Source organism: Nelusetta ayraudi, unplaced genomic scaffold, assembly GCF_046127955.1.
Source record: "Nelusetta ayraudi isolate G7.1 ecotype Tasmania unplaced genomic scaffold, CSIRO-AGI_Nayr_v1 ptg000009l, whole genome shotgun sequence".
NCBI classification, from domain to species: domain Eukaryota; kingdom Metazoa; phylum Chordata; class Actinopteri; order Tetraodontiformes; family Monacanthidae; genus Nelusetta; species Nelusetta ayraudi.
The window spans coordinates 2,145,304-2,159,569 of NW_027466059.1; the positions used below are offsets into that span (position 1 = coordinate 2,145,304).

Sequence of the window (14,266 nt, forward strand, 5' to 3'; positions counted from 1 at the left end):
TTTTCTCACGTGCTCGAAAGGTTGCGGGGACCGTGGCAGGCAACTTGGATTGTAAAAGCATCCCGTGACTCTATTGAGAACATTTTTAGACGGACAGATCGTGAAAAACAAAAGGAAACGAGATAAACGTCTTTCACACAGCATATTTCTTTTTATATAGATACAGTTAGTTAAGAGTTTTGGATTATTAACATACAAAAAAAGAAGAAGAAAAAAAAGATATACATTCACATGCTAGTGAACATATACACGTTCACAGTAATATTTGAAAATTTCTGTACATTATTTTCACAGAAACATAAACAAATATACAAAAAATAAAATAAAAATCAAAGTGGGCACTTTCTATCTATCTATCTATCTATCTATCTATCTAAATACCTGAGTCTTTAGTCTAACATTTTGTAAACCTTTCATCTTCTAAATCCTTGTGACAAAACACTGCATCACCGTATGCATTTTATTTAAATTGAGGACAAGGTGAAATTCGGGGACGTAGAACATAAGTCTGTGTTTGATCATTCTACATTATATATATATATATATATATATATATATATATATATATATATATATATATCTTATTGTGCTGAAAGAAGTGACAGACATGGGCTGCGTTGCTGTTTCGATCAGTCTCCTGGGAAGAAAGAGACTTCGAGGACGTGGCTGCTCACACGCCAGGAGCAGACACCGTTCTGCATTACACGCTCAGCCAGTTACGTCCTGGCTTGACTGCGGCGAACGCAGTCAAGATTAACGGTTTTGCAGAATGTGCAATGGAAGACAACACACGGCATTAACACAAACACCAGTTGCTTTGTTCAGTTTCACACTTCTTTCTATGGAACATTAATATTTTCTCAACTGTTTCTTAGGGATGTTACTTGTTTGTTTTTTTTTTGTTTTTTTTAATCTGGACGCCAAAGCATAACCAACACCAAAGTATTCAACCACTTGGTAAAAGCTCTTCATGGTAACAGAGCAACAATGCCATATACTACAGACTTCACTTAAACAGCTGGCAGTCCAAAGACGACTAGCTTTTCTTGCATGACTTGTAGCTTCTGTCGAGTGAGGACTCATGCCGTCGCTTCTGTGCTGCATAGCACCTTCCATGCGAGTGAACTGGCAAAGCAAAGAGAGTGACAGGGATATAAGAACCAAGGTTTTATTTGAAAAGTGATACCTATTCAATGTTTTCTTTTGTAAGTCAAAATAACAGTCTAGGATTAGTCGAGGTTGGATTTCAGCTTCTTTTTTTTTCTTCAAAATAGTTTAGGTTTGTTTCTCCATGGCGAAGACAAATTTACATTTGCATGTCAACAAACTCTTTCAAAAGGATTAGTCTCGCTGATGAGGTAAAAACCCACACATTTCCATTCTTAGATGTGAAGTCAATTGAAGAAAACGCAATTTGCATACCTGTTTGAAATGGCACGTCCCGTTTAAAGGCGTTTTCATGACACCCTTCCATAACCTGCCTTTCAGCATAACTTCCACCCGCATTGTTCGGAGTAGCACACGCAGTTGCCAGTAGGTCTGCAAGAGAACACAGTACAACCACGGTTGTTCGTAAAAGGTGAACAGAGATTTGATTTCATCCTTGAAATGTCACCACGCATGTTCCACCACGCTGCTGATGGAAACTACTAGGAAAGTGGCCATGCTAAAACAGTTAGGGTCTTGGTCAATGTGGAACTAAAAGTGTTATTTATTTAATTTCCTGTAAAGGATTAATGAAGTACATCTAATCTAATCTAATCCCATTAGGAGCAGGTTACAATGTTCTGCTTTGGCGTCAAGAAATCAACTGACATTAGGAAAACAAAACACCTTTCATTGCAAATCCTTATTGTTGTAAATGCAAAATAGTTTTTTTTTTCCCTTTCAATTTATTATTTTTTAGCTTTCATTTTGTTGCGTGACACGGACGTACCTGGCTGAGCAACTGACCAGTTTCAGTTCTTTATTGTGCCACCACTGTTTTGACAACACTGTCCGGATATTAATATCTCAGGACGTGGAAGATTCTTTTTCATCAAAGCCTGAATATGGCAAGACTTTATTTGACCTATAGCTGCTCCTTTTACTGCTTTTGTTCACATTTTAAAATTTACTGTCTTTTAGATTGTACCTCTAAAACTCAAATTTGTTGTATGCTTTACGTTGTCATGCAATCATACAGCTGCATTTGTGAAACAATTCCCTGCGAAACCAAGAGAAGACAGTTTTATCTGTGTGATCACTGTGAATGCGTCATCCGTACCAAGTCCTCTGGAGGAGGAGAGCTGCTGGTATATCTGCTTCATCCGTTCCAGGTTCATGCGGCTGGCCTCAGAATGGTTTATCATGGGCTTGGGGTAGTCGACTCCTATGACGCATTTTGCCTCCCTCTGGGTTTGCTCTGGGGCGTTCCAGGGATCGTAGATGTATTTGGCCGGGAAGTTTTCCAATACTGGCAAATAACGTCTGTAAGCAAGAACGGAAACGTAGAGGTTGACGGTTTAGAAACGGGCGGAACATAATGTTGACTCCCCTCGCAAAAAGCAGCTGTACTGTTGTGATTGTCGGTCTAAAACTGCATATGTAATTTGACTATCTCGGTGGCAGACATCTTCAGTCATAAAGCAATGTGTTCCAGCAATGTTTTCCACTCAATTGAGTGGAAGTCTGCAAATCAAATATTTATTCTGAAAATTAAATAAAAAAAGAAATAGGGCAGCTGTTACCAGCACAACATCATTAATACAAAATTAAACAAAATATGTCCCCATACACACAGAAAGGAGAGGCCTTGAGGCAACTATGACCTAAGAGGTAGGTCTCTTCTGGGAAACATTTTCATTGCCCTTATCTCGAGTACATACGGCTTCTAAGTGCGATGACATGAAAGTGCAGACTGACCGTATGAAGTCCCCTTTGGGATCCACACGCCTGCCGGACTCGACTGGACACAAGCAATGGAAAAACTGCTGGGAGAATGAGCTGCAGGAAAGCCACATCCAGCTGCCGGCGTTTACACTCCAGTCGGCGTCGATGAGCAGCTCCTCGAAGGCCTGAACGACGAGGACACAGAGGTATGGAAGAATGTGAACCAGTCAAACCCTCCACACTTGAAATCCAGACTATTCAGGCTCAGAGCTTTCTATTACTGCAAGGCGGTTGGGGGTGGGGGGAAATCAATGTTGCATCAGTGTGCCATGGCTGAGCCGCCGCGGGGCGAGTGGTGTTTATGCTCACCTTCAGGCCTTCCTCCCAGCTGAGCCAGAGGTCCCCCCGGGTGAGGAAGCAGACCACAGCTCGCCTGGCGAGGTGGCTGATCCAGCCTTCTTTCTTCAGCTGGGCCATGACGGCGTCTATCCAGGGAAAGCCCGTCCGACCCTCAGCCCACTTGGCCACGGCCTCGGGGTTCTTGTCCCAGGGGATCTGGACGCACACAGGGTTGCCCTTCATCTTGTCAAAGTAGGAGTTATTGCTGGCGGCCGTGTAGAAGAACTCCCTCATCAACAGCCCCATGAAGTCCGGGGGCAGATTTCTGGCCTCCTTGCCCTGATCGCGTGGATAAAAACACACATTGGCTTACGTGTCACAAAATATTGTTTGACTGAAAAAGGATGAGAATCTCGGAATGTTCAGGACTTGTGTGTGGCCACACGCACCTCTCCGTACAGGTCGGTGAATTTCATGTAGACGAGGCGACATGACAAACATCCAAAACGCAGGTATGGGCTGAGACCTGTTGGACTGGCCAGCAGGGAGCTGGAGTTTGTTTGCGAATCTTCTGAATTTGCCAGCCGTGCCTGTTTAAGCAAACTGCCTGTTAGTTCAAACTTAAAAAAAAAAAAGAAGAAAAAAAGAGGGAACCCTCCCCCACAAACACACATATTCACTATTATTTTGTTCAACACTTGTGTGTTGCACTGAAACTGAAAAATAAAATGATATATTTAAAGGACAAAACTTTTTGGTAAATATCCAACGTCAGTGTTAGTTAATGAGTTTTTGCTGAACACAGTGTGAGACATTGACACTGCACTATTCCTCAAGAACTGACACATATCCACGTATTAATATCTATGTGTTCATTATCATTTGATAGGCAGAGCTCCTGAGAAGAATTAATCCTTTATATTAAATACTTGCGGTCTTGGAAATAAAATAATAGGCATAAACCAAAAAAAAGTGGTTTAGATATGGTTAGTAAAAGATGAGGGGAAAAAATGCATTTAATAATTGATAATGAATGTTTTTAAATTATTTGATAAATAATTGAAATCTTTTACTCATGAAAAAACCCATTAAACGCAAGTGATATATTACGCAAATAGGACTTTATGAAGAAGAAATAAAGAAAAGAACCAACTTAGTTTAGATTTTTCACAAGAGCAAACCGACTTTTCGAATGCCTTTGTACCTTCTGCTCCAATTGCTTCAGCCTGGCAAGGCCTTCTGTTTCTCCACCTGGCCAAACTGCTGTTGTCAGACCTTTCGTGTCAAAACCTAGAAAAAGTCCAAAGTAGAACTCAACAATGGATCCAAGTTGAAAACGACCAGCAATGGGAACTTTTAGGGCAATTTACCAAGTTCTTCCAGGGTGGGCACTCCAAACTTGACATCATGATCGACAGTGGTGGGTGTGGCACACTGTTTGATGGCCTCGAGGGTGATGGTCTCAGCAGGGGGCTCCACATCACGCATGCGGGTGATGAGGTGCTTGAATCGCCTGTATGTGAGTGGAGGGCGTCCACCGTTCAGTTCGATGATACTTTGGAAAGATATAAAGAGAACTGTGCGTTAATAGAGAGACAAATTACATTATTGTGTACATTATTATCTATACATGACGAACTAGAGAACTGCGTTACAACTTCGTGAGCCAGTTTTAACTCTGCTGCAGTCGGTTGGAGCTGATTGCTGATTGTGTTATGAAATTCTCTTCGAATAGAAACTTGTTAGGACAATCAGAGGATGGATTTCAGACAACACATCAAGCGCAGGGCTTGAGTGCAAACTGACAGACAGATGCTCACTTGTCAGGGTTGTAGAGGGTGTGTGAAGTCCGCACAATGACCTCTACCCTCGACTCGCTGGCCAGCTTCTGGATGGCAGCATCACGCTCCTTGCCAAAAGGCTCGGAGTCACACTCGTGGGAGAGTCGTGTGATCTGCCACTCCTGAGGACACAGAGGAATATAAAGAAGGGGCAAAATTACTCAGATGTTTTAGGGTTTAATCGGCAAAAGGAAAAGTTAGCAATAACACAAGGACTTTGATAAGTGGTGGGTCATAGATTTTTGATTTATTCATGGATGATTATTATTCTCAAAAGTGTGTGTGTGTGTATAGTGGAGTGTGGTCAGTAATGGGGGAAGAGACAGAGTGATAGTGCTTAGGCTTAAAAAAGTAAAGAGTAACACAAACAAATCAGTTCAAGCCAAATAAAGACACATATAGCCAGAGGGAGCTTGATAAAATCTCTCATACCTTAAAAAGGCGGGGGAAGACATCCGCAGGCTGGCCTCTGACGACAAACAAGCGGGAGTTGAGTTTACGAAGACTGCTGTCCAGGTCCTCCAGACACTGCAGCAAAAACCTAGAAAACAGGACGGACATTATAGATTTGAAATGAATCATCCAGGAAAGATAAAGCTATCATACTATTATATATGCCATGAGAATCAATTCCGTTGGGATAGCAAGAGCTTAACGGCAACAGTTCAAACCTTTGTGTTAGAGGAGGCAAAATACCAAGAAAGTATAATAGTAATGAGCGTGTTGAATGTTGCAAAGGCCATATAGCTTCTTTGAAATACAAAAATATATATAATAATAGATGCAAGAGCTTTAACTGACTGTTCGTACACTGAAAAAAAAAAGGAGCCCGCAACATGACTTTACTGAGAGAAACCCACCTCGCTACAGCTGATATACTGACAATGAACCAAAGTTGCACTATGACCAAGTTTTTATGAACTGACACAAATGGGCTTAGTTAGAGTGGGAAACGATGCCATCTAGTGGCAAGGCCTTGCAGAGACACAATTCACTAAAACTATGTCAACTGGCAACTCACGCAGTACCAGAATCATATGCAGTATGCTGGCTTCATGACTTTATGTAACTTTATTAAATACAGTATAGACGACCAATTGCCTTGATTAAATATTATGTATTTCCACAAACATTTTTTTTTTTGCTTTTCAGTCATCAGAACAAAATACAAATCGAGACAAATAGCAAATTCAAAAAATTTGAATATATTATTAGAATATTATATTACATACCTAGTTACAACTACATAGTTGTTTATAAACATATTTTTCTTAAAGCAACAACAATCTATTGTGTCATTTGGTTAATTATTACTAGATACACCATTTGACCTCTTTACCTGCAGGTTGGTGATTATAACAAATATAAACATAAAAAAATAAAACACACACACACACACACACAACATGTGCGCGCGCGCGCGTGAGCAAGAGGCCATGTTTAAATGGCGACATTTTAAACACAATTTACACAAATACTTATAGGAATGTCAAAGTCAATTGCCATTAATGGTCTACAAATTGGTTTCGAACGCCACGTCCGCCTTACCTCCACCTGTTGATGCCCAGATTTGAGGACCCTGCAAACCACGGGTCCAGTATGTAGATGCAGCGCAGGGTGTCTGATCCCTGGATGGAGTCCTTGAGGGCTGGGTTATCGTGCAGGCGCAGTCCCTTCCTGAACCAGTGGATGGTGTTGACAACCATGTTGCCTGCTTTCTCTATGCAGGCTGTGCAGTCACTTAAAAAACAAAAACACGGGAAAGCTGCTGTTTGGTTAAAGAAAAAAAGAATCCGAAAGCGCTTGTCTGGGGTTATCCCTGGTCCGCGATCATATCCACAGAGGAGATAGTCCGGAGCAGACTTGGCTGCGTATGTGGACGGTGGCAGAAACCAGCTGACGCAAGAAACAACAGCCCTGTTACCTTCGCCTTGGTTTGAGTCGTCGGTAATCCACAACACGACGCAGGGGTGAAAACGACGGTGTAGTCCAAGTAGGTGGCGTAGGGGCGTCGAACCGTGCGAAACAAATTCCAAGTTATTTCCTCGAAAAGCAACCTTACAGAGTGAGCCGTATCTGTGTCAGACCTTCGCTGGTTTGAGCGGCGGGGTCGGACTGCTTAAACGTGAAGAGTCCAGACACGCGGAAAGCAGGGGCGCTCTGATTGGTCGGCGCGTTTCCTTATGCAACGTAAACCAGGTCACGTTTCCGTGGTGTGCTTTCGACACTCATATCTAACTTCAAAACTGTCGTTTTGAAGTTAGCGTTCAAAACCCTTGTCAGAATAGTATTTTATAAATGATAGTGTTCCAGTGCATTTAGCGTGAAAACTGCCGCCAGCGGTGTTATAAAATGTTATAAAACAGTCCCAGTGAGTTGTGTTTATGTGGTTACGTATACCCTCGGAAAGTACCCGGATGTACACATGGCGGGCGGCGAGGAATCGCAACACAACGAACTCAAGTGGCTTTTGGTAAATATATGTCAGTTCAAATGCATTACAGTTGAATTACAATACGAACGCACACATATTCCATTAAATTTACATGTGAAATACGCGTATTTAAGGCGTACTTTACGAGTTTAATGTTCAGCATGTGACAAGCATTCCACACGCGTGATTTTTCGAAATACGTCCTGCGTCTTTAAACACGTGCCATACATACATATACGTAATCACGTTTACTCTAAATCTTAAGTACTTTCACTGATACACGTGAAATAATTTCAAATGCTGTCGGAGCCTAACTTTGGTTCAAGTAAAACACAGACAACTTGAACTTTAATGAGTTAATCTTTAATTAATAACTTGCAAATTATTTAGTAACTGGCAAACAACTTCATTATTGCTCGTTTTAAATTCGCTAGTTTTAGATAAGCATTCCTCCTATTTTTTATTTCAATATTTATACTAGAACTACTCTTCTCTTATAGGTGATATAGGGGAGGAAATATCTAGACACAAATAGTAATATCTCCCCAATACGTTCTCTGTCGCAATATATTGATTGCAAGAAATACTTAACTAATAATTAAGAATATAGACTATATAATAATTAAGTTCTAGTGATCTAACACCAGTCTTCAGTTCAGGGATGGCATACATACATACATTAACAAAACTATTCAGTTTGTTTATTAACATGGAAGAATAGCCTTGATGTCTGGGTTGGAGTATTCAGAGGTTATAGAACATGATACCCAATCTTGTCTGTCCAACTCAGAGGTTTATTTATTATTAATTTATTCAGTGACCTTCTTAACATAGAAGAAGAGCCTAGACATCTAGGTTGAGATAGTCAGGTTTATAACATCTAACTTAATAGTTAAACACATGATACTCAATCTTTTCTATTCAACTCAGAGATAAAGAGTACAAGTATTACTCAGATAAATTGACCATATAACTGAAGACTAATTCAATATCTGATGTCAGATTATTCACCACATCAAACAAACATCTCAACAGTCACTATTAAAGAGAAAATGGTTGACTTACCGGTTTACTGTGATGTCCAAAGTGAAAATGCAGCAAAAATGTAACAGATGACGAAGAAGAAGAGGAAGAAAAAGAAGATAAAGAAGAAGAAGAGTAACAAGCACAAGAAGAAGCCGGCAGAGAGGTTGGAGGAGAAGTAGAAGAAAAACAGGAGAAGAGGAGAAAAAGCCACGAGGTTCTTGCTTTTTCCCTTACAGTTTCCTAACAGTTTATCAACACGATTCAGCAGTTGTACATTGCAAATAGTCTTAAAACTAAAGTTGGAAGAAATACGGTACGCATTGACGTCAATGCGATCCCAACGTTAAAAAAAAAAAAATAAAAATCATTGAACAGAGCGTTCAGAACCGTGCCCAGCAACTTGCAGGGCTCACGTCCAAACATATGAACCTCATTAATTGACTGTTTCGCATCGTTTGACACTAGGATTCAACATTGCAGCAGTATTTCGAGCTCAGAAAAGTGGAAAAGCGTCATAGGTGCCCTTTAAAGACGTGGTTGAAAACTTGTAGTTCTATAAATGTACGGTAGATGGCGCTGGAAGCCATACATTGTTTTACTGAAAAGGCATTGCGTTTCCATCAAAGTGGTTGCCTGCTCAAAATAATAGTCATAAAATAATAAAAGTCATAAAAAGGTAAACATGAACGTCCTTAATTGTCTCAGATCATATATTAATTATTGGACATTTCATTTAAAGCAACATCATCTTGTCCAAATGTACTTTATCGTACACAATAATGGCAGCTGCAATAATTAATTATCCATAAGTGTTTTGAAATGAATTGGTACTTGAGGCTTGATTTCCCAACAGTATTTTTTTCCCCTTGAAAATGAAGTTTCACCCTTGAGGTTAATTTGTTACAACTCTTACAGGAAACTGTGGTGTGAAATTATCATCGAAGAATAGATGACCTTTCAGGTGAGTGCCTTCATTTTGAAATAATTATGGCAGGAGGTGTTTGTATTCTTCAAGACAAGGATAGAATGTTGAGTATTTTAAAATGGTATGAAAAGCAATATTAGCGTAGAGAAATTGCATACTGACCAAAACAATGAGCTTCTGACTCAACACCCACTTTTTAACATAGCAGAACATTAAACTGCCTTTGTTCACGTATACTGCTCATCAAAATGCTAAAGCTTGTCAGCACCCTCATCATTATTGGATGTCATTGCCTTTTTGTTTCTTATTGTATGTCTTGTGGTGTTCAACTCTCCTTTAAATATCTTAGATTGAAAAAATCAGTCCATGATGAGGATAGTCGAGAATATAAGTACAGTATTTTAACTCCCCAAAGCGTCCTAAATTCTCTGGACCAATTTGTTATTTACAAAATCAAAGACTTGTGTGCGTCCTGCTGATAATTAAACTGAAGTTTGTTTTCACAGCACTAGGGATCACTGTTGCTCCAGGGAGACATTTTACTCACAGCTTCAGAATCCATGTTGTGTGCAAATGCAGTTTTGTATCACTTATGTCTAACATTTTTTATTCTACATATATTTCCCTTCTTTTTTCAATAGACCTGTTTGAGTTGATACTCATTTTTCTGTCCCCAACATTCAACTTAAACCAAATATTGGTTCCGGGATTTTCTCTCTTGCATTTTTATTGAGGTTAAAGCCGCATTTATCCTAACGTGACATAACCCACTGGTCTAGGGAGCACAAATTAAAAACAAAATGGTTAGTCAGACCCTGTCTAATGACCTTGGAAGTAATGTAGATCTTTTCAAGAGTTCTCCTCCAGAGAACAGAGGATACATTATGCATGCAATCTATTATTAATGCTCTTGAGTCATGTTACGATCAGATACAGGCCCTGAGAAAACATCAGAAAAGTACCCGATCCTCTGGAGAACCTGTCCTATAAACATGGTTACATAAATGCCTCTACTCCTATACTGTGTGATTTATTATTTACCACAATTCCCTTCTTTGACTCATACATTTTGGCAGGAACTTGCACTTGCGCCAAAGTTTTGAGAGAAGAAAAGTTCTCACTCCGTTGGACAAATTCGAACGCACACTCCACTCAACGTTTGCATTACATTTTCTTTTATTTATAATTCGTATAATGGGCCGCATTAAAGACGTTTTGTTATTCCTCCACACACGCAGTTCTCCAATTAAAACTCGTGGCATCCGCATCCCGAGAGTCCATTGGCTGACAGCTGTTCCACAGCGCCCCGCCCCCATCTGTCAACCACTGCGCCGCTACAGCGCTGTGCGACTGTTGATGCCCGGTGCAGAGACGCTACTCTCTTAACCCAATGCGAAAGAATTTTGCCGTCGGTTTTTTTTCTCTTTAACAAGAGTCAGCTGAGGGCGCACCGGCAGAGTGCGTGCTAGGAGCGTGCACAGGCATATTCCAAGCCCTCGAGTCCAGGATTATCTCTAGATAGATTCTATTTTTCTTTCTCCAGTACACTCCCAAGCTCTCTCCTTTACACTATGAAGTGCAGTTATGGCAAGGAGTAGCAAGACAGTAGCGAGGACCCTGGAGGATTTGACGCTAGACTCGGGTTATGGTGGAGCCGCCGACTCCTTCAGGTCTTCCAGTGCGTCGCTGTGCTGCTCGGAGGCACATGGGGCCAATAACTGGCATCTAACCGACTCGATGCACAGTCGCCACAACAGTCTGGACACTGTCAACACGGTCCTGGTCGAAGACGCCGAGATCCTGGAGAGCACCGGTCCGTGCGCGAAACTACCCGAGCTTGAGGATGTGCCGTGGAGCCTCGGGGAAGTGGCGAGCGCCCTGTGCCGAGACGAGGAGATGAGCCTCCCCGCGCCCCCGCAGGACGTCCTGCTGCGGCTCTCGGCGATGGTGAGCCGGGCCCTGGTCCGCGTCGCCAAGGAGGCGCAGCGGCTGAGCCTGCGCTACGCCAAATGCACCAAGTACGAGGTCCAAAGTGCCATCAAGATCGCGCTGTCGTGGAGCGTCGCGTCGAACTGCATCGGCGCGGCCCTGGGCGCCCTGTCCCTGTACAACATGAGCACGGAGGAGGACAAGTTCAGCCGCGGCAAATCGACGCGCTGCGGACTCACCTTCAACGTGGGCAAGTTCTTCCGGTGGATGGTCGACAGCCGGGTGGCGGTCAGGATCCACGAGCACGCCGCCATCTACCTGGCCGCGTGCATGGAGAGCCTCTTCCGCGAGGTGTACGCGCGGGTGCTGCGCAGCGCGCTGCTGGAGCGCGACAACGGGATCCCCAAGTTCACCGTGGAGACCCTGGAGCAGGCCGTCAGCGGTGATGCCGAGGTGTGGGGCTCGCTGCTGCCCTGGCAACACCTCATCTGCGGCAAGAATGCAAGCGGTGGGTCACGAACGCGGACGAGTTCGCACTTATTCCCCCCCCCCCCCCCCCCCTCTTATGCGTAATATGATGTCACTTCAGAATCCTGTGGCGGTGCCAGCAATGTCAATGTATGAGTGACTCCACTTCATCTTATCCCCAGCCTGAACTTTAACAATATGTTAATTTTGTTTGGTAGGCAAAATCAAAATTTCAATTTTTTTTTTTTTTTGTAGCTGAAACCAGGCTAAGTTGATTAGCGGTGTCCTCTTAAAGTAACTAATATATGTTTTTGCTTCAAAGTGTGTCAAAAATCATTCATCCAATTCATCTACTTATACCAGGAAAAATGGCACCCCAGCCGTTGACACTGTGCACCCGGCTCACCTGCTTACAGGACTAGATTGCTTTGGTTGCCTGCGTGACACCCTCTCAACAGAACTCGCCTGTCCAGTCTTTTGCTAGCAACTCTGTCTTCTTTCCGCTTGCCTCTTTGTGACATTGTTTTTAGTTGGTGTCTTTGGTCCTTGTGCCATTTTGAACACACAGAGACGAGTGAGCCAGCTTCTCAGGGCCAGTCTTAGTTGGACGTACTGAGACAAAGTCAATTGCCTGAATAACAACTACATCTTCAGTATTACAATTTCAAACTAAGTGAGCAAAGGGAGCAAATGCTGCCAACTCTAATTTATTATTTATTTCCTCAACTGAGGACGGCGACATACGTTTATTACTTGCATGTATCTAGAGCGTGTTTACAAGCAAGCAATCAGGCAATCATCCAACATAGGAAACAGTAACATTAGTCATTAGTGCGCTACACTGGCACCTGAATTAATCTGAGACCATTTACTGAGCAACAGCAACACTACTTAAATGACATGGTTTGTTGAGAAGAAACAGTTTCCTGGATGTGCTGCTGTATGTTTGAAGCAGCGGCGTTGCAATCACACTGCTCAGCTGGGTCACACTGATCACAATCGCAACAACAGCGATCAAACGTCACTGTTGCCTGTTTGGGGACCATTTGGAGAAATATGCTGCAACATGGTTCAAATGAAGTAAACAGGTGTAAATAAGTGCCGGTGGCAATGGGCATGGAAAGAAGAAATGTGCGGAGCATGTCTTGAACGTTCCCCGTTTGCTTGTTTATTTATTTGTTTTGGCAGGCTGCCACAAACAAATGAACATCTGAGGAACACTGTTGTCTTATACTAGGTCAGCCAGGCATGCTGTGTCATGGCCCGGGATTCCATTCTCCCTCTCACAAGCCAAGCGATCGTAAAATAATGATTTCGAAACATTTGAATCGTCACTGAAACGTCATTTCAAGAGGTAAAAACTACATTGTGCCACTTCAAACCCGACAGTCGTCTCCTGTGCGGCGTTGTTCTGCAGACAGCATTGACTGATAACTTTCTTATATGGTGCGCGGCCTTTGTTAATGCACAAGGCGGTGAAAAAGGGCCTAGCATTCCAGGGCATAATGCCTCGCATTGAAAGCGCTCGGCGTCAGCGACAGGTTTTCTCCTCACTTCATTTCCTGCAGTGATGTTCCGAAGACCTGACGTTTTTTTTTTTTTATTTATTTTTGTTCCTTGTTTCCCCAAAAGAGGAAAGACGTCTCCTCCTCTTGTTGCATTCTGCATCTGCAGATTCTGGCACGTGCGCCGCCGTACCACCAGTCATTTTCAACAGTCAACATTTGCTTTCTAACTGCTCTGAAAAACACCTCTCCACGACGTGCTTTGAGGGCGAGCGCAATTGTATTCAGACTTCAGAGCCGCTCAGCCGGCAATACATCACAAACCACTCTAACACATGCTTTGCCCCTGTTTTGATGGATGTTGTAAAAGTGCTGCTGTGGCTCCTCTTGCAACAGGTTTACGTAATGAAGGGCCTTCGGGAGGTGGCGGGGGGGTTGGGGGTGAGTTGGGGGTTGCTGTGTGCTATCATGCATTATGCAGAGTGATGTGAATAAAACTGAGTTATACAGTTTAGGGAGAGAAAGAAGCAGGGAGAGAGCAACTCGGAGAGACTCTGTGACCGTATCGATGAATCATCCGGCAGAAGCCCACAGCCGCATGAGGAGGGTTCTATATTTTACTGTACCTGTCTCTCTTAAAGGAACAATAAAACCTTTCGCTTTATCCTAACCGCCAGTGAGTTTACTCTTTCATGTCCGTTTGCTGGCAGAATCGACACTGGTAGATACGCAGCTGCGCCGCCAATAAGCTTCCAATTGTACTTATGACATAATGCAGAATTACCGCATTGCTTCCGGATACAGATGGCTTCTAAAAAATGCGTCCGCACCTTTTCCGAAATGCCGTACAACACAAATAGGCGAATATGATATGGTATGAAATAGCAGTCCCTGACCACTAAGCATCACAGAGAGGCTGGGTTTACAT

General features: G+C 42.6%; 2 protein-coding genes across 3 annotated transcripts in view; one reads left to right on the top strand and one right to left on the bottom strand.

Moving 5' to 3' along the window:
• Window positions 1-131: 131 nt before the first annotated feature.
• Window positions 132-7,174, bottom strand: cry1b (cryptochrome circadian regulator 1b). Its single transcript, XM_076019385.1, has 12 exons — window positions 6,976-7,174; window positions 6,600-6,780; window positions 5,484-5,592; window positions 5,031-5,173; window positions 4,581-4,765; window positions 4,415-4,500; window positions 3,660-3,800; window positions 3,241-3,549; window positions 2,905-3,056; window positions 2,267-2,469; window positions 1,423-1,539; window positions 132-1,125 (listed from the first exon to the last, which is right to left on the bottom strand). Exons 2-12 carry the CDS (start codon window positions 6,755-6,757, stop codon window positions 1,037-1,039), a joined length of 1,692 nt encoding a protein of 563 aa, XP_075875500.1. The 5' UTR covers window positions 6,758-6,780; window positions 6,976-7,174; the 3' UTR covers window positions 132-1,036.
• A 2,042-nt stretch (window positions 7,175-9,216) lies between these two features.
• btbd11b (BTB (POZ) domain containing 11b) overlaps window positions 9,217-14,266 on the top strand; it is a 71,793-nt gene continuing 66,743 nt past the window's right edge. For both annotated transcript variants that reach the window (XM_076019386.1, XM_076019387.1), the window contains exon 1: window positions 9,217-11,873. In XM_076019386.1, coding sequence (XP_075875501.1) covers window positions 11,021-11,873 — 853 coding nt within the window. In that variant the 5' untranslated portion in view covers window positions 9,217-11,020. The remainder of the gene's footprint in view (window positions 11,874-14,266) is intronic.